The sequence below is a fragment of the Limtongia smithiae genome, assembly GCF_038497785.1.
Source record: "Limtongia smithiae strain NRRL Y-17922 unplaced genomic scaffold V1518scaffold_1, whole genome shotgun sequence".
In the NCBI taxonomy this organism is placed as follows: Eukaryota; Fungi; Ascomycota; class Lipomycetes; order Lipomycetales; family Lipomycetaceae; genus Limtongia; species Limtongia smithiae.
The window spans coordinates 676,647-694,711 of NW_027117622.1; the positions used below are offsets into that span (position 1 = coordinate 676,647).

Here is an 18,065-nt window from a genome sequence, read left to right on the forward strand (position 1 = left end):
ACTGTAAATGCTGCCCGACATAGAGCGGTTACATGCCGTTGCACCAGAGTTGATTTGCATGATGTGCCTTAGGTCCAAAATCCCTTAGCGCTGACTGCAAGCTTAGTCATTTAGAGAAGTACAAGCGCGCTTGATCCTGTCAGTTTGTAGGCTGTGTGGCGCAGTGTGCGATAAAACAAGTGGTAGCTGGTCGAGGCAAAATGGGGTGAACAAGGGAGTGTCGAAGCGATACTGCAGCGCAGAGTAATTATGGTGGTGGGGGGCATTGCGATGCAGGCGGCGTGTTGTTTACACCATCGTCGCAACGAGTCTCGTCGATCTTCCTGTGCGGGCATTGATTGCAGTTCCCCCAGATATGTCCTGCATACTTGATGCCAGTCTACTGAATCATTACTACAATTTCATGCTTGCACATGCTCTGGGCCCTATGGTGGACTCCTAGGGCGAACTCCGAACGTCAGCAGGGTTGTGTCTGCTTTGCTGAGTATCTTTTGGGAGAGTGACACGTGCAACGCGAAGGTATCCGCGCTTTCAGCGCTAACAACGCGGCAAGAGGCGTCGACGTAGCTAGCCAATATGTAACTAGGACATGCATGCATTTAATACTTTGAACGACTTGTGTGGCAAGCAGATAAATATTTGGACGGACGACGAAGGAGAGCAACCTGCCGTGTACGCCTCTCGTCTGCCGACTACCTGCGGTGCTCGCGCTTGTGCGCGAGCAGCATCAGAAGGTGTTTACATGTCAGTACCGATAATATCTTTCAGATCAACTATTGATATCCAGCCGGTTGTATACAGTAAGACTGAAGTCACTGCAAAACCGCAATCCTGTCGCGCTGGCTGCCGGTATACGTTCGGCAATTTGGCATCGTGATTGTGGCTGTCTCTTTCGTCCGCTGACGACACATTTGTTTTTTGAACAAGCACACTGACACGACGCTTAGGACAAAGAGATGTATTGGTTACCAAGTTTCGATAACCAGCGCTGATGGTAATATGTGGTGCGCCTTTTCAGCTAATTGGACACATCTACGAAAGCTAGCGGTTGGACTTGCGAGAAGTTCATCGTACATAAAGCCTCCGATTAGCTTAGCTAGAGGCGCGTCCACAAAATACTCAATCATGGAAGATAGGCGAGTTTAAGACATACAAGCCGGGTAATTGTAGTCAGTTTCAGTACCGAATTAATACATGGAATTCTTAGGACACAACAGTGGAATCCCAATTTCTACCAAATATCAGGGTAGGCGCTATGTGTGGATTTCTATACCCAGGGCTGCTCTGTTTGTCAGTACAGAAGGTGTAGTATTGCTGTAGTGGTGCGACGTTGATCACCTCAGTCTCTCTAAGGTGGTCAATGTCGCATTCAGTCGCGGGCTCAGTCACACTAATGTAAGCGTCAAACTCCATATGCGTGCTTGAGCTTAATGGTCCTGATTTTTAAGTGCAAACATTAACAGAGACATTTTGCCTTTAAATCCCGTATTCAATTGCTACGCATTTTGTTTCTCGCTAATCTATATATTCCATTAGACTTAACCCGCTTGTGTTTACAAAATTGCACTTTATACCGACTAATTTGCGTTTCTTGCGGGAAACAATTAGCGACAGAGGATGGACAACTCAAAGTGACCACGCTTGTCGCCCAGGTTAAGTCGGACTTCGACATCGCTTTAAGACTATTTTACACGACGTAGCATGTATCGTGCCTGCTCAGTATGACTAGGGGGCAGAGCTAGTTTAAGACCGCCAGCAGGCTGCATATCTATCAGGTCTACTAAATATCTGAGCAAAATTGAGAAGTCACAAATGATCTCTACTGAATATCTAAACATCACGGCGATGTGTACAGAATCAACTGAGTGAAATCACGATTGTTCCCTTCTTTCCTTTCTTTTTGACAGCTGCCGCAAACGGCGAGCTCTCTCTAACCTCTGTGGCATCACTGTTCGTCAAGGTGCTTGCCCATCCCGATGCGGATGACGGAGTTGAAGACCCGGAAGAAGATGCCGAGCCTCGGTTGCGCGAAGCAGCCACGCTTGCCGATTTCTTCTTGTTCATGGCGGGAAGTGCAGGGAAATCGCTCAAGTTATTAGCGAAGCTGTTACGCGAAGATGGTGTTGCAGATCCCCAATCGCTGGAAGCCGCGAGACTTGGCTTGTGCGAAGCAAATGAGAGCTTCGTGGGCTGCTGCGCAGCGCCGCTTATCTGCGACGATGGAACCCACGCACTGCTAAACGAAGACGATGCCGATGCCGCCGGAGCGCGAGGAATAGCAAGCGGCGGAGATGCGGGTCGTCGTGACATCTGGTATACATGCCGTTGGGCACCAACTACCGGCAGTGACGACGCGGACGATGAATATGATGGAGTATTAGATGATGAGATACCAACAGAGAGAGACGACAGTGGCGGCATGTCGTCTAAATTTAACCGAGAGCTGGAGGTAGAGGAAGACGAGGCACCACCGCTCCACACCGATCCAGTATTGGAAGGCTTAGTGCCGATATGACGCACGAGTCCGGCACTAGGTGGTGCTTTCCATGACGATTTCGACTTTGAAGTCGCCAGGTCGGGGAAGCTCTCGTTCTAATGTCAATATGTTAGACTAATGTCGGATCTGGGCGTCAATATTACCAGTCATATATACCTTTAATCTCCACTCGCTCAACGCATTTTTGAGGTCAATTTGCTTGTCATGATCCTTACCACGGAAACAATCCGCAAAATCGTGCACGAGCAGAGAGAGCTCTGAGATGTCAAGGTCAAACAATCCCGCGTATCCGGAAACGAGATCTTTCCCGGAGATATTTGACTCCGCGAAAGTTTTGTTTAGAGCCAAAAATGACTTGTACTGCCATGATGTTCTTGAGACGTGTTGAGCAGCACGTTCGTCGAGACGCTGACGCCGGCTATTACAACGTTAGGAGCAGCGCTTGCAAATGATACGAAATAGAACACTCACAATGCAGCCAATGACGGGTTTTCTTCTGCACCTTCATCGTTGTCGCTGCCATCCGTCGCTGCCCGCCCTGGCGCGGCAAAGTCCTGAGAAAGCTCGCTGAATTCGCTGTTTCCACCATGAGCACGGGCAGCAATACCATTCCGCTGTACCAGCTGGATTTGATGCTGCTGGTGTTGCTGTTGCGCTCTATTTGGCCGTTGATTGCTGCCATTACTGCTGCTACCGCCTCTGTTATTTCGCCGCGACGCGGTACCTGCTTCACTGAACCCGAATGTGTTTGCATCTAAAGTCCGCGCAGATCTGCTAGATCCGAAAATTTCACGGTGCTCTGAGACCTCATGGGCGCGCAGCTCGATATCGGTCTCAAAAACGACAAACTTTTTCTCCAGACACGCTGACGTAGGACACAAGAAGTGCTCAGTTCGGAAATGGCTCTCCAGCGCGTCGTAGTTTAAAAAGTATCTCGGCTCAGCACTGCCAACTAAGTGCTTATCGCAAATATGACACCTCTCGTGCTTTTCGCGGTAGTGCACTTTTAGCTCGTCACCAGAGTAGAATCTGGTTTTGCAAAACTGGCAAGCAGGATGACCCTCGAAACCGTCTTCGTCACCCGTCCGTTCATGTTTCTGCAGCTCTTTCTGAGTATACAGCTTATGCTCCTGGATGAACACCTTCTTGTTCCGTGTACATAGCTGACACATAACTTTGTGGTGCATGTCTGAGACATGCTTGCGCAGATCGGACCAGCCAGCGCAGACGGTATTACACGAGCGATCTGGGCAATTGAATTTCATCAGCCGCTTTGTGTCCTCCATGATCTCACGCCTGTCAAAATCGATGCCAAGCTTCTCGTCTGTGCAGACGATATCGGAGGGAAGATAGTCTTCGTACTTCTTCTGGTTGTCAATGGTGAAGATAATTTTAGGTTGGATGGTCTGATAAAAACATGTTAGAAGCCGAATACTTCCTGACCTCAATCTACAAAGTCATACTCGACAATGGACGCATGCATCGGTGCGGTACAAATATCGCATCCTCAGCGCGCAGACATGACATGATCGGTGATTGCAAGGCGACACGGCACTGTACTTGACCGGTTCGGCACAAATAAAGCAAATCTCAGTCTAAAAGTATTAGTATATTGACACAGCAGGTCAATGCGGCATAGTCGTACCGTTTCGCCAGGTGCAGGCGGCGACGACGATTCAACCGGGTCCTCCCCAGCTTCACTAGATGCCTTTGAACGAGAATCCACATTTTCCGAGTTCTGCAGATCTCCGGCTACACCATGTCGCAATTAGCAAGCTATCCAAACAGATGCAACTGGACGTGTATCAATACATACCAAGAAACTTCGCGACCCGCTGCTTCCCGCCGCTCTTCTTCCCGTTCACCGAGGCCACGCCTTGCGGCCGTTTCCGCACTGAATTTGATCCCGAAGACGACGACATTGCAATAGGCGGAGACATATTTAATGATAGATGCAAACGAGAGGCTAAGATGTGGCGGGAGTGGGTGTTGGCTTGCTGTCGAAGCTGTGTTGCACCGTATGCTAGAGGAGCTTGTAAGGCGTAGGGTGTCTTGATATATGTGCTCTCGTTTGCAGCTGGCTGCCACAAGGATGCGCCGCGACTTAATGATACCAAAAAACCAAGAAGCGAATTGTTGAACTATATAGCTCTGCGGTCCGAATAATTTCCTGGCGCTAAGGTAAACCCGAAGCAGATTCTTAGAGTAGTTCTGTTCAGATGGTGAACGTAAAGTGGAAGCTGTCTGCGGTTGATCGGAGGTCGCCCAGCAGTATAGTGGTGATTATGATCGGAGGTCGTGCCTTAATCTGTCACCGTGAGCGGTGGTGTGTCTAACTCCAATACAATGGCGGAGTTTCAAACAACTGCAGAGTTTAAATTCACCTTCATCAAACTCTAAAAAAATCTCGAGACGCGCCCAGAAACTTGTGAGCAATCAAGCGTATCTCAACGCCATCAGTCATTCGCACACCCAATCTCAATTATCGCTCTTTCGAGCCTCTGTAGCATTCTACAGCACTGCCCACCATGCCCGAACGAAAGAAAGCTGGTAAGACTATTATTCACCTGGGCATCGCAAAGCGTGTGTTAACGCGTCCCCCTCTAGGTGTCCTTGGCGCCACCGGAAGTGTTGGACAGAAGTTCATCCTACTCCTTGCTGACCACCCCGAGTTCGAGCTGTACCGTCTCGGTGCATCCGAACGCTCCGCAGGAAAGCCTTACGTTAGCGCTGTGAAGTGGCGACAGACCGCCACCATTCCGAGTGTGGCGCGCAACATCATTGTGTCGCCGTGCGCGAGCGGAGAATTCCAAGAGTGCGATGTTGTATTTTCTGGTCTTGACGCCGACGTCGCTGGCGATATTGAGAAAGACTTCTTCGAGAACGGACTCGCCGTTATCTCTAACGCCAAGAACTACAGACGCGCTCCTACCGTTCCACTCGTTGTGCCGCTGATCAACTCTTCGCATCTCGATGTCATTGCGCGACGCTTGCAAGCCGCGAGGGCCCAGAACCAGGGCAAGCATGGCTTCATCATCTGCAACTCCAACTGCTCCACAGCCGGTCTTGTCGTCCCACTAGGCGTCCTCATCAACAAGTTTGGCGACATTTCTGCTGTCACAGTGACGACCATGCAGGCCATTTCCGGCGGTGGCTTTTCTCCCGGTGTCCCTGGCTTTGACATTCTCGACAACGTCGTGCCCTACATCTCCGGCGAGGAGGAGAAGCTTGAGTGGGAGACCAAGAAGATTCTCGGTTCCGTTGGCGACGACGACTCTTTCACTCTGAAATCTGGCATGGCTGTCTCCGCGCAGTGCAATCGTGTCGCTGTTACAGACGGCCACCTGGAGTGCGTCTCCATCAAGTTCGCGTCTGAGATTAAGCCTACAGTTGAGGAGGTGAAGGCCGCGCTGAGGGAGTACAAGTGCGAGGCTCAGATTCTCAAGTGCTATTCTGCGCCGAAGCAGTGCATCTATGTTCTTGAGGAGGAGGACCGGCCCCAGCCCCGACTCGACCGTGACCGCGACAACGGTTACGCCGTGTCGGTCGGCAGAATTAGAGAAGACCCTGTGTTTGACTTCAAGTTCCTCGTTTTGTCGCACAACACTGTCATTGGCGCAGCCGGTGCCGGCATTTTGATTGCCGAGACCCTCCTAGGACGTGGATTATTGTAAATTACTAGCTCCGTCTAGAGCCTTTTGACATAGAGATATTTTAAACTACAAATATCTGCTTTAATATTTCCGCTGTTCCAATTGTATCATAAGCGCGATAATGAAAACAAATGCATCCAAGTTTTATTTTAATACACATCTGTTCTCTCCATTCTCATATTATCATTGCTCCCAAAAAAACAAGCACCCGACAACCGTGAAAACGAAACGTATGACCACATTACAGCTCTTCTAGTTCTCTACTGGCCACCTTCCCGGGCTCTGTGACCGTTTAACGTCCACATACTGTTGCTGATGGGATGGAGACTGCAGCTGCAGCTGCTGCGCCTTCTTTTCCTGCTCAAAGTCACGCCACCTGCGCATCTTGATATGCGAAGAATCAAACTCGCCCTCCGCCTCCTCGTGGCCCTTGTCTCCGCCCTGGACCATACGGGTCTCACCCCAGGAGAAATCGTCAAACTTCCAATCTATGACATCTCTTAGTATCATCAATACACACAATCACCACAGAAAGTTGTACTTACACGCATTGATGGGCAGAACAAAGTTCCAAATAGGTAGAGCAGCCAGGTATATCAACATCCAGATGACGTAACTGAATCGATGGGCGGTGACGATGACTAGCACACCGGGGAGACCAAGAATGAGAGCAAGCAACACCAGCGGAATAATGGGAACAGGTTTTCGTACAATCGAAATTACGACAATGTATATCGTGAATGCTAACGCAACAGGAAGCACTAATGTACCAGTCAACTCGATCAAAATCACGAATTGCATCGAAGCGCAGAAGACACCGCACAGTGTGTTCACAAGAGTTAGTTCCATAAGATTGTGCACTGTGGAGTTAATCCAACGACGGCGCTGCGACAACAAAACTCGGAATGTATCTGGAGCCATAGTCTTGCAGACAGCTTGCGGAACAAAGATTTGCTTTCGCTTGGGGAAAGTCCGCAACATCAGCGTCGACAGATATCGGTCCTCGCCAAGAAGGAGCAAGTTCTTCTTATGCAGAGTGTCAATAACGTTGTCAGAATATCGCTCAACGATATCTGGATTGGCCAAGATAGGAACCCAGTAACCATCATCGCCCTTTGGTGCCTTGATTCGGTACATGCAGAAACATCCGGGAAGACAAGAGACACTGCCAAAAACTGATTCAAATGATTTCGTGATATGGTGAGACACATAATATTCGAACACTTGGATAGCGGTGACCCATGATTGCCGTTTGTTCGCAATTTTGGTTTCCCCGCATAAGCCCATCACTTCGGGATCGTAAACCATGCAGGAGATCATATGCGTCAACGAGTCCGGATATACCTTGGTATCGGCGTCCACCATCAAAACAATCTCGTACATATCTGGAGATATGCCCGTAACCTTCCAAATGCCGCTAAACATTTCGTATTCCAGTTCGGTCATCCGCTCGTCAAACATAACCTTCTGCAAGAAAGACATCAGAATGATCTGTGAGTCACGTTTGCCACGGTTACCAGGCTTTGAGAGTTCCGCTTCCTTTGGAGTACCGCACTTGACAATGCACATCATGGGGACTCGTTGTTGCTTGGCTGGATCAACGGTCTCGTCATCGTAGGCGTAAAATCCAGAGTAAACTTTGGCCATGTTGTGGCGCTTGGTTCCGGATGCCACTGCAACATAGGAATAAGCCACCACCTGGTCACGAGGAATTGAGAAGTCCGTCATCATCCCAAGAACGATATCCGGTGTAGTGAGGTCGTTACCAGCACCACGGATCAAACCGTCGCACACAACCAAAATGAACTTGTGCGAGTTGGGATAATCGGTAGTTGCAATAGAATCCAAGGTGGTCCGAAGACCTTCAGTCGACTCAGAGTAGGCAGTGACGAGACAGATGGTGTGAACAAGCGGATAGCCAAAAGGTTGGTAATCAGCAGGAGGCTGTGGAACAACATTGTCATCGTAAAAGTTCGTCATTCCGGCCTCGTAATCTTCGCTCTCTGGTGGAAGATAGGTTGAGCCCCGCGCGCTCTCAGACTCCGGTGCGCCTTCACGCCCACGAGAAAGAAGATTCACCGTTGTAGATGAAGATGCAAACCCGGCAGGCGCAGACGCGTTCGAGTTGAATAGATTTGCCGATGATCCGTTGCGCGAATGAGTATAGAGCGAACCAGGGACGATAAGGTGCGAAGTCGATGACTGGGCCTGAGAGGCCATGGTAGTGGGTATTCCGCGAGAACGTGATCGTGACCTCTCTTTGTTGCCATTGTAAGAGGTGGTGAAGCGAGACGTTCGAGGAAAAAACCTACTACCGCGGTTGTTGGTCGTACCATTATTCTGAGCGTTGATGATATGAGGAGCCGGCCGATAAATGTCATCCGTCCAGTCTTCAATTTCCGATATGCGCTTCTTCTCGTCGTCAGTGTACTTCACGCCAAGTTTCCACGACAGGAACCACGCAAAAACAACGGCAACAACGAATTTCACCAAGACGATAACGACAATGAACACAAGGGACACGTAGAGAACAATATCAGACGCGATACAGCCGATAGAGTCAGTGTCAATGGATCCGACTTTGATGGTTTCAAGCAGACATTTGGCAATCTGGCGATCAGAGGTGGAAGTCAAGAGACGGCTGATATCGGTCCCACGAATTGCACCGCTGGTCGCGGCTTCGTGAATTTCGTCAAATCTGTCAGTCGCAAATTGCGCACCGGTGTCGAGCCAGTCAAGCAAGTCGAGATCAAGAACATAGCCGCTGTAAACAACGAGATTGCGAGACGAATTTGTGATGTCTTCCCAAGTGAAGTAGACTTCACCAGAAACGGTGAGATCGTAGTACGCCTCACGGGCCGTATTTGAGGTATGGCACGCATATCCTGTGTAGTATGACCAAGTGAAATTTGGGGTCGATGAGCCGTCCTGATTGAACGTCTTGCAGGGGAAGTACCACGCCATGTTACCTTCATCGTCGTAAGGGATGTCAGAATCCGAAGTAGGTTCGATCAGTCCTTTGCAATGTGAATTGACGTTCTGGAACATGAATGACGCATCCTGTCCGCCGGCATCGACAGGAGGATAGAGAATATTCGAGTTTGCCGGAACACCGTTGGCAACAGGATGCTGCGAACGTGTCAAGTCATAAGCGCGACCGTGAATGATAAGGTAGCCCGTATTGATAGTATTCGATCGTAATCGCGTTTCACTGTTTTGACAGACGGCATCGGTAAAGCCAAAGGTAAGGAAACCAACGAAGGCACCGATTATAAGAATGATAGAGATAAGACCGATTTTCTCGCGCCATGCCGCTTGCCGGGCCTTTGTAGGCATGCCGCACCAAGACATGACTTTTGACGGAGCCCAGAATGTGATAAGGGAGCAGTATACATGCCACAGCGATGGCGGCTTGTTAGCGCCAAGAGATGCTGCAGTATTAGCCCGTCGAGGTACGCCAACCGCACCACTACCAGGGACGGCTGTCGCTCGCGCGACACTGTCGTGCTTCAGGAGAGGAGACGGACCAGAAACAAGAGTTGATGGCGAGGCAACTTCTGAAGCCGCGCTCTTGGTAACCGGAGAGCTCTTTGTTGTATCGTCTTCTTCGATATCGTAAAAATCGTCGTCGTCCTCAGGCGCAAACATGTTGTGCTCGCGCCGGCGGCCCGAACCACCGCGATTGAGCGGTTCTGCCGCACCGGACGAGGAGCCAGAAGCCTCACCTTCATAGACGTTAGGATCATTGCCGGTGGTGGATGGCAGCACGGGCATGCGCTGCTGGGCAGCATGCTGGGCATAGTAGTAGGTCGGATGGTCCTTGTTGACGCGCGACCGCTCGGGCTTGACCAGAGAGCGCTTGCGGTGGAAGTCGTTTGCGGACACCGAGGTTGTCATGCCGCGCGGCGCCTCTCGCTCGACATCGCGACCGTAAGGAGCGTTCCGGACGAGGGGCGCAGATGTGGACTGGGGGATGCGCCTGCCAGGAGGCGAGGAGTCCATAGCTAGCGGGGTGCGAACAGGGGCAGTCGCGTCGGCCAGAAGGAAGGAAAAGGGTGTGTTCCTGGACGGGAAGGAGGAGATCAAACACGAAATGCGAAGCGGAGTGTTGCTGGGATAACCCAGAAATAGCAAACAAACAGATGAGACGGGCACAGGAACAGCGCAGCGCGCGACGCAGCTGGCGCAGGGGTCGCGCGGGCAAAAATGCAGCCAGCCGGGTAACTATTTTGTTGACGACTTGCCGTGTCAGGACTGAGGGGGCGCTATTTCGGGGTCCGCCGCACGGCGCCTGGTTGCACGCGTGGGGCACGTGCGAGGACTCGCAGTGAATGCGCTTAATACAGTGTTTTTGTTTCACTTTCGTTGCTGCAGGTCCGGGGACGAGTAGAAGCTGTGGCAGAACTTGCTGTAGCAGCTCGCGCCGGCGGCGCCGGCGCAATCCGGGGAGTTGGTGGAGTTAAGTAGCCTTCGAGGTGCTGCGTATGCATACGCGTAATACGGGTGTTCAGACAAGCTTCGCCGCCACACGCGCTGCGGCGCCACGACGCGTCGTGCGGGAGTATGCCGCAGAATACACGACTTCGATGGTTTCGCGGGCAGCTGTAGCGCAGAGTGTGTGCATGAGTGGGTGCAGAAATGTGTCACGGCATGTGGGACTAGCGGGCGGGCTGCGTGGCAGTGCGCCACACGCGGTGCGGAACGCGGTCAAAGAGGCGCGTCCAGAGACATGGAACTCAAGAACGCGTGCTGTGCCAATAACAGGCACATCACCGACGTCATAGGCGCTCGCGCGTGCCAGGACAAGGTTCGTCCGCCGAGCGCGGAACCCGAGGCCGGCGTAGGCACCAGCCCCTTTCTGGAGCCACGGACAACACTACAGACCCTGCTATATTTACCCCTGCGCGGCGCCGGCACGACTGGCCCCGGAAGGGGTGCTCCACACTCATCACCGCAGTACACACACTCCTGGGGAGCAGAGCCCGGCCAGCCGAGCACGTTCCCCAGGCCAGCCATTGCGCGTCTTGTGGACACAAGGACTCCTCCTGCGCGAACAAATCGTCGCGTCGGCACTCTCTCGTCTCGAGCGTGCGTCTCCGCCTCTTCTGAAGCGCGCGCTCTGCTGCTCCCGCGTCGGCCAGCCCCCTGCCTCCGTCCCGTGTTCCCGCCCGCTCTCACACAGCCGCCGCCGCCGCCATGATGCCCTCCATTCCGGCCTCCGCTTCTACCGCTTCTTTGCACGCAGCAGCTGCCTTCGCCGACCGCTCGGCGCAGCCAGTCTCGCCCTCCATGACACCCTCCTCAGGAAACTCCTCGCCAACAAAGTTCTCAGCGCCGTCACAGCTCCAGGCTGCCTCGCGGGCACCCACGAACACGATATACTCTACCCCTAGCGGCTCCTCTTCCTCCCCATATCTCCACCATGCTATTCCTCGGCCACCGTCGCGGCTTCCTCTGTCTCGGCCGCTATCCACCCAGTTTGACCAGTCTCATCTTCTTGGGTCCCTCGGCAAGGAGGGCGAGGGCGCGCTGCTTGCACATGAGAAGACTCTCGATCTGTACCGCAGCAACGCCAAACGGTCGCCGGATCCCAACGTGCAGTTCGAGTTCGCCAGGTTTCTGATCTCCACTGCACTCTCTATTCCCGTCCCGCCTGGAAGCGCTTCGCTTGACACTCTCACGCGGTCTGACTCCGGTCCGATCATGTCCGCCACTGGGCCGCGGCAGTTGCTGCGGAAGTCTCAGAGTACGGCCTCGTCCGAATCGACATCCTCGTCAGCGTCCATCCACTCAGCACCTTCTGTCTATGCGTCCGAGGACCAGAGTGTGGCCATGTCCTCCGCGTCCTCCTCGCAAAAGTCTGGCTCCTCTGTCACACAGATGTCCCCCGCCATTGCGGCGAGTAATATTCAGCGGCGCGACCATCTCGTCAAGGAAGCCACAACCGTGCTACGTAAACTTGCTGACAGATCGTACCCCGACGCGCAGTACCTTCTCGGCGACGCCCTTTCGTCCGGCATCCTCGGCCGACGTGATCTTCGAGAAGCTTTCATTCTCTTTGTCGCCGCGGCCAAGCACGGGCATGTTGAAGCGGCATACCGCTCGGCATTGTGCTACGAAGAAGGATGGGGCACAGCCACAGAGCCGCGGAAAGCCGTCCAGTTTCTCCGTGCGGCGGCAGCTAAGAACCACCCCGGCGCAACGCTCAAGCTCGGCGTCGCATGTTTCTACGGCAGACTCGGTCTGCACAACCAGGAGCGGGAGGGCATAAAATGGCTTTCCCGTGCAACAGAGGTCGCGAACGAGATATTCCCAGAAGGTCCATACGAACTTGCTGGCATATATGAGACGGGCTACTCAGACATCATCATTCAAGACGACATCTACGCCGCGCAGCTGTACGTGAAGTCGGCAGATCTTGGATACGCCCCGGCCGCGGCACGTCTAGGTCACGCATATGAGGTAGGCGACCTCAAATGTCCCGTCGATCCAGCGCTGTCCGTGCATTACTACACAATCGCAGCTTTGGCGGGCGATGCAAGCAGCATGCTGGCTTTGTGCGCATGGTACATGGTCGGCGCGCCACCTCTACTGGAACAGAGCGAAGAGGAAGCGTACGAGTGGGCACACAAGGCAGCCGAGGCTGGTTATCCGAAAGCAATGTTCGCGGTCGGTCACTTTTACGAAGCCGGTATTGGCACAAGTCGAGACCTGCTTGAAGCCAACGTGTGGTACGTCCGTGCCGCAGAGCGAGGCGAGGAACGCGCCAAAGCACGACTAAAGACTCTCAACGAGCGGCCAGTCAACGGCGTTACATCAAAGAAAAACAAGTCGAACGACAAGCTGGCAAAGAAGGACAAAAATTTCGATACGTCGCAGAACACTCCAGGAAAACTCAAGCGAGCGGAATCTGACAAGGACAGGGACTGTGTTGTTATGTGAACTTCATTTATCCTGTGTTTCTTTGTTTTGGTTTCGCATACTTCCAACCCAAAAAATCGAGTACGGTCAACACACAATAGAGCGAACTTTGTGGTTTACCGGCCCTTGTATATTTACTTGACTAATCACTGTGGTGCAAAAAACAAATCTTTTTGTTAGTGTTTTGGACAGTTAGATGCGTTGTGTTATCTGTCGCATTGTATGGCTGGGTGGGGTATTCATTAATTAGCGCGTGCTTGCATTGTTGATATTAGTATTTATATTGTAGTAATGACTGGGCTGTCAGTTTTGTACCTTCCTTTACAATCTTGAAGCCATTATCCATAGTTATGTTTGCTTTTCGGTCCGAGAGAGAGCTCGCGTTGTGTTTAGATCATAATTAATTCGTTATGTCTCAAAATCATGCGATCTCAACGCTTCACTATTTCATGCGGTAGTCTATATAGTACAACGATGATCCAAAACAAAAGGAAAGCACGATTACAAAGTCACACAAAGTAGAAAGAAGAGAAAAATGTAAACGACAATACGGCTGTTGGCCAAGTATGCATGCAAGGTTCCAGAGCGGTTGCGATGGCGCAACAGCTCAATCAATATCAAATAACAAATCCACTAATTATCCAGTGCACGCAACCAAATCAATGGTAAAACATCCCGTTCAGACAAAAAACTGAAATCTTACAGGTCCCATGCGTCACCGACAAACACAAAACAGACAAAAACACACAACCAGAGATCCTCTGTTACAAAACAAAATATATAGCAAAGTGTTGGTTCTCAATTATAGCAGCACTGCATGCTGTAGTATATGAGCTGTAATCGCTTGACAAGGTATAAAACGTGATGCAGTTTTGATATGGTTACTTCTTATCGCCGCGAGGTGTGGCTCGTAATTTAATGCACATGGCCGTGCTCGTGCTCGTGCTCGTGCTCATGCACCGACTTGTCCGACTTTGTCAAATTCTTCACGCAGCAAGCCGCCTCTGCGCAGCCGTCGACGCATAAGCATCCCGCGTCAAACTTATCCGGAACTGACAGAGGATCAATGCTAACGGCCGCATCACCACTGCCGAGAGAAGTTACCGATCCGGGCGTTGTTGCTGGCGACGAAGTCGAGGGTTGCCGTAACGACGCCTGCGACGACGCCACGGATGAGTGCATCGAAATAGATCTAAACTCGGGCTGGATGGTCGCGGAGTGGATGCCGTAAGAATGCAAACACGCGCGGATGTTGTTACTCAGCAACATAAAGTCGTCCGCGGACACACTAACAGTAACGTGAAGACTGGCGATGAACAGACTTTCGCGTAGAATCCATATGTGGAAGTCGTGAACCGAAAGCACGCCCCGCATACTTTCGATTTCTTGCGTCAGATGTGCGATGTTGATTCCAGTAGGAACTGCCTGTAGCAGAATCTTGGACGCCGACTTCACCAGCGGTAGAGCGGACGCGAAGATAATGCATGTGATGAAAAGAGAAACCATTGGATCAAAGTAAAATCGCCACCAGTAGTCTGAGAACCAGATGAACAGCGCGGTGGCAATAACGCCGACATTACCCAATGCATCACCCATCACATGCAAAAACACACCGCGCATGTTAAGAGACTGCGTATGCTTAGCTTTGGCCTTTTGCGCGCGCGCACGTGTCGAGCTGGCAGTCGAGCTATGTCCGCTATGAGAGTGCGAATGTGCCGTCGAATGCGAGTGCCCGTCCTCGTCGGCAAGAAGCGACGTGGCTTCATCCACATCACCCTCGACATATTCGAGCGGGTGGACAGTCGATGACGCGGTGGAGGCGTGGCCGTTCGCATATTGTTGTTCCAACGAGTTCTGCACAACAACTTCAGGCAGCAAGGCGCCAATCTCCATGGCGTCGGTGTTGTCTAATTCCGCATCGCCAGTGTCTCGGACAGTATGATCATCGCCACCACCGTGTGAGTGCGAGTGCCCGTGCTCGTGAAATAGCAAAAGGCCCAAAATGTTGGACAGCAAGCCTGCACACCCGACAACGAAGACGAGCTTCGGGTTCGTGATCGTTTGCGGTTCAACAAATCGCTGCAGCGCCTCTAGGAATATTGTGAGGCACAGAGCCAATAAAAAGACTCCGTTGACGAGAGCACCGAGTATCTCTGCACGCTGCCATCCGTAGGAGTATTCTGATGAAGCAGCACGCGAATTTGCTACTTTGACTGCCCAGAACGCGACAAGAAGTGAAAACACATCATTCAGCATGTGGAAAGAGTCCGCGACGAGTGCGAGCGAGTGAACAGCATAGCCTGTAGCAGAAGTGGTCAGTTAGCAGAAACATTACTGTAAACCGAACGGGAAAAACGGACCGATGATCACTTCGAGCAGGAAAAAAGCGGAATCGATAACGAGCAGGCATATAATCCTGCCTTGCTTGCTGAGAAGAGCCATGGCAAACGATGCTGTCGACTATGTCTCACGGTACCGTGGCGGATATGGTCTGCGCGTTGTGGAGGACAAGCGGGTATACGCGTTGCTAACTGCTGATCTCGGGAAGAAGAAAGCGGAGGGGTTAGAGTCGCCACGTCCCGTTGTGTCACTGCCGACGGACCAAGGCGGCTTTCACAGTTACTCTGACAACAACAATCGAACAATTGTCACAAAACTGCGCTTGTCTCTGAGTTGCACTTCGTAGTACTCGAAATTGTTGATTGATGATGGGAGAGGTGTGGTGTTGTCAGTTAGGTGGGGAATGACACACGGCACAGTTCGGCTTGTGATGTCGCACAAGATTTTCGGACCCTGACCAAGGCCGGCCGCCGGCGGCGTTCCGAAGACCTCTGGCCAAAGTCCGCACATAGAAATATACACTCCGCCTTAGGCTTCACGACCATCTTCTACAGCTAGCACAACTACTAAGGGCACGCAGAGCAAGAAAAGGAGTGTGCCTTGTGCTTCCGATATCCACGATTTCATGCGGAACAAGAGATATTGCGTGCTATACACGTGTCGCGTGCCCCAGCAAAATTTTGTTGCTGGCACCACTCAACACAGGGCTTACAGGGGACATTGGAGGTTGTGTGGGGTTTGTGTGTTGCTCAGACGCACAGTTGCACGTCGCCAAGCACCGTTTCGAAGCGTATCAGACTAGAGCTAGGTAGGTTGCATAGATAAGCTGGCAGATGCGGTCAAGATGCTGTTGGCAGCGAGCAGAAAGTTGGATTTACAAGGTCGATCTGTAGAGAAGCATGCTGAAGCGAACCTAGGGATAGGTTGTGCGACGCTTGTCCAAACCCCAGCGACGCAAGAACCGCTGCCCTGAATTACTCTCCCATACCAGTAGTTACGAGACGGTGCTGCTGTACAGCCGACGTCGCTGCAGCCATGCGGCAGAGGGACCTAACTGCAGCCTGCCGAGAAGAACAAACATGCACGTCGTAATGTTGCCATTGGCGGTGCAGAGGAAACAGGGTGACCTTAGTTTCACATAGAATCTCAGGTGGCGAGAACGTTAACAAAAGCTCTCTAGCTGAGCACCATTGTTTTCTCGATGAAGTATTCGATAGCATTTGCTGTAATTGGCCCAAGGGGCCACGCTGGACGAGAGGATGCACTTTGAAGGCGTGCTGTACGCACGATTGATGCACAGACATTTGTCCCTTGAATTCAGAACTACCAATCGCGAATTTAGATGATCCGGCAGGCGTCGTACAGGAAATCAGCTGATATCAGGGAGAACGCCCTACTTGCGGGAAATGAATTTGCGACTTGCCAGCTGTATTCGACTTGCGAGTGTCTGCAAGTTTAGGTCAGCCACAAATAGGGCGCTGCGGTGTTTGTATTCACGACGATTGCTCGTGACAGAGTGGACATCTTGGCGATGTATGGTCCGATATTACAAGCTCTGCGGAGATCAGGCACGTTGTGCTAATCTGGGACCGTACATACATGGCAGGTTTGGACGGCGCCGTCAGCACCGAAAACGAGCACGATGTCTCAGGTGCTGCGTCCGGCGGCAGTGCAGCTGCGGCAGCAGCAGGGGCAGGGGCGGCCTGCTAGGCTGCTACGGGAGCGAGCGAGGAACGAGAGCCAAGCGAAGGCGGTGGTCTGGCAAAAGCAGCGGCAGGCGACGCAGATGGGCGGTAGGAAGGAGCACGCATTGAACTCGTTTAGAGTGCTGGTGACCACGACGACACTTCTAGCGGTGCGACTGTAAGCGAGAATTGGCCGCATGTGCAGCGCACACGAGGACCCGCGCTCGTGCCGCAGAGCAGCCACGCGCGAAACAGCAGCCCTCGAGGGGACTTATGACCCAAAACTCTTGTCGGTCACCATAATGCGAAGCCGAGCGCCTCGCAGGCTGATCGCGCTGCGGTTCAAGGCGTGACGCGCCAGCGCGCCGTCCGCGCAGGATGAATGACGGCGCCATGGCCAAGAAGCTTGTTGTTGTGAACTGTGTGATCAGCCACGCCAAGCACCATAGCGCCCGTCTGCAGCCGTGCATGACCAGAGCGCAGACAACCGCCAGAATCATCGCCCCTGTGTCCTCTCACGCTAGCACACACCCCGTGACGCAGTTGACTGTTGTGAGCGTCTGAGCGTGTTTTCCGCGCAGCCCTATGCTGAAACCATCAGGGTGAGCGCCCTCTAAGCGACCTGGCTTCTACGTGGCCCGCGTGATCGGTGGTGAAGAGTGGACCGCACGCGGAGGACAGCGCAACAGTGCAACTTGACAGGCCACATTCGAACGGCTGCGTATGTCTTCATGATGCCGAGTTGCATTGAACTTAGCAGACCCTAGGGTGCCGCCCTCTAATTGCATCTTACATCCCGCGGCACTCCGCCGTGGCTCAACAGCAGTCATCTGAGCGGTGGCGCCGACAGCATCTCTCGTTTTGCGCTCGAAGAGTGTGTTCCGCTTCAAGGGTATCTCGCCAAGCGGACTATGCTGCCACTACGCGATCGCAATGCTCGCTTCATGTCTTTCGCCCGCTGTTGCCACT

General features: G+C 52.4%; 5 protein-coding genes across 5 annotated transcripts; 2 read left to right on the plus strand and 3 right to left on the minus strand.

Moving 5' to 3' along the window:
- Positions 1 to 1,675: 1,675 nt before the first annotated feature.
- V1518DRAFT_408779 (uncharacterized protein) lies at positions 1,676 to 4,830 on the minus strand. Its single transcript, XM_066902215.1, has 6 exons — positions 4,314 to 4,830; positions 4,143 to 4,249; positions 3,961 to 4,092; positions 2,969 to 3,903; positions 2,654 to 2,915; positions 1,676 to 2,592 (listed from the first exon to the last, which is right to left on the minus strand). Exons 1-6 carry the CDS (start codon positions 4,435 to 4,437, stop codon positions 1,858 to 1,860), a joined length of 2,295 nt encoding a protein of 764 aa, XP_066761919.1. The 5' UTR covers positions 4,438 to 4,830; the 3' UTR covers positions 1,676 to 1,857.
- Positions 4,831 to 4,918: 88 nt separating this feature from the next.
- Positions 4,919 to 6,328, plus strand: V1518DRAFT_408782 (semialdehyde dehydrogenase). The gene is made up of 2 exons (XM_066902216.1): positions 4,919 to 5,047; positions 5,105 to 6,328. Exons 1-2 carry the CDS (start codon positions 5,026 to 5,028, stop codon positions 6,169 to 6,171), a joined length of 1,089 nt encoding a protein of 362 aa, XP_066761920.1. The 5' UTR covers positions 4,919 to 5,025; the 3' UTR covers positions 6,172 to 6,328.
- V1518DRAFT_408783 (chitin synthase-domain-containing protein) lies at positions 6,221 to 10,535 on the minus strand. Its single transcript, XM_066902217.1, has 2 exons — positions 6,696 to 10,535; positions 6,221 to 6,638 (listed from the first exon to the last, which is right to left on the minus strand). The coding sequence occupies exons 1-2, from the start codon at positions 10,150 to 10,152 to the stop codon at positions 6,403 to 6,405; spliced, it is 3,693 nt and encodes a 1,230-aa protein (XP_066761921.1). The 5' UTR covers positions 10,153 to 10,535; the 3' UTR covers positions 6,221 to 6,402.
- A 904-nt stretch (positions 10,536 to 11,439) lies between these two features.
- V1518DRAFT_369035 (uncharacterized protein) lies at positions 11,440 to 13,092 on the plus strand (the record flags this gene model as incomplete). The annotated part of the gene is made up of 1 exon (XM_066901256.1): positions 11,440 to 13,092. One exon carries the CDS (start codon positions 11,440 to 11,442, stop codon positions 13,090 to 13,092), a length of 1,653 nt encoding a protein of 550 aa, XP_066761922.1.
- A 447-nt stretch (positions 13,093 to 13,539) lies between these two features.
- V1518DRAFT_16283 (cation efflux family-domain-containing protein) lies at positions 13,540 to 15,601 on the minus strand. Its single transcript, XM_066900804.1, has 2 exons — positions 15,432 to 15,601; positions 13,540 to 15,371 (listed from the first exon to the last, which is right to left on the minus strand). Exons 1-2 carry the CDS (start codon positions 15,511 to 15,513, stop codon positions 13,987 to 13,989), a joined length of 1,467 nt encoding a protein of 488 aa, XP_066761923.1. The 5' UTR covers positions 15,514 to 15,601; the 3' UTR covers positions 13,540 to 13,986.
- Between the last annotated feature and the right edge of the window lie 2,464 nt (positions 15,602 to 18,065).

What these genes read in the sequence shown, in the direction of transcription:
- V1518DRAFT_408779 (XM_066902215.1), bottom strand. Translation starts at nt 4,437, where the DNA reads ATGTCTCCGCCTATTGCAATGTCGTCGTCTTCGGGATCAAATTCAGTG. An exon ending in CGCCTGCACCTGGCGAAACG is followed by an intron (nt 4,093 to 4,142) that starts GTACGACTATGC and finishes TAATACTTTTAG; the next exon opens with ACTGAGATTTGCTTTATTTG. An exon ending in AACCCGTCATTGGCTGCATT is followed by an intron (nt 2,916 to 2,968) that starts GTGAGTGTTCTA and finishes ACGTTGTAATAG; the next exon opens with CCGGCGTCAGCGTCTCGACG.
- V1518DRAFT_408782 (XM_066902216.1), top strand. Translation starts at nt 5,026, where the DNA reads ATGCCCGAACGAAAGAAAGCTG. An exon ending in GCCCGAACGAAAGAAAGCTG is followed by an intron (nt 5,048 to 5,104) that starts GTAAGACTATTA and finishes GTCCCCCTCTAG; the next exon opens with GTGTCCTTGGCGCCACCGGA.
- V1518DRAFT_408783 (XM_066902217.1), bottom strand. Translation starts at nt 10,152, where the DNA reads ATGGACTCCTCGCCTCCTGGCAGGCGCATCCCCCAGTCCACATCTGCG. An exon ending in TGTTCTGCCCATCAATGCGT is followed by an intron (nt 6,639 to 6,695) that starts GTAAGTACAACT and finishes GAGATGTCATAG; the next exon opens with ATTGGAAGTTTGACGATTTC.
- V1518DRAFT_16283 (XM_066900804.1), bottom strand. Translation starts at nt 15,513, where the DNA reads ATGGCTCTTCTCAGCAAGCAAGGCAGGATTATATGCCTGCTCGTTATC. An exon ending in CCTGCTCGAAGTGATCATCG is followed by an intron (nt 15,372 to 15,431) that starts GTCCGTTTTTCC and finishes CTTCTGCTACAG; the next exon opens with GCTATGCTGTTCACTCGCTC.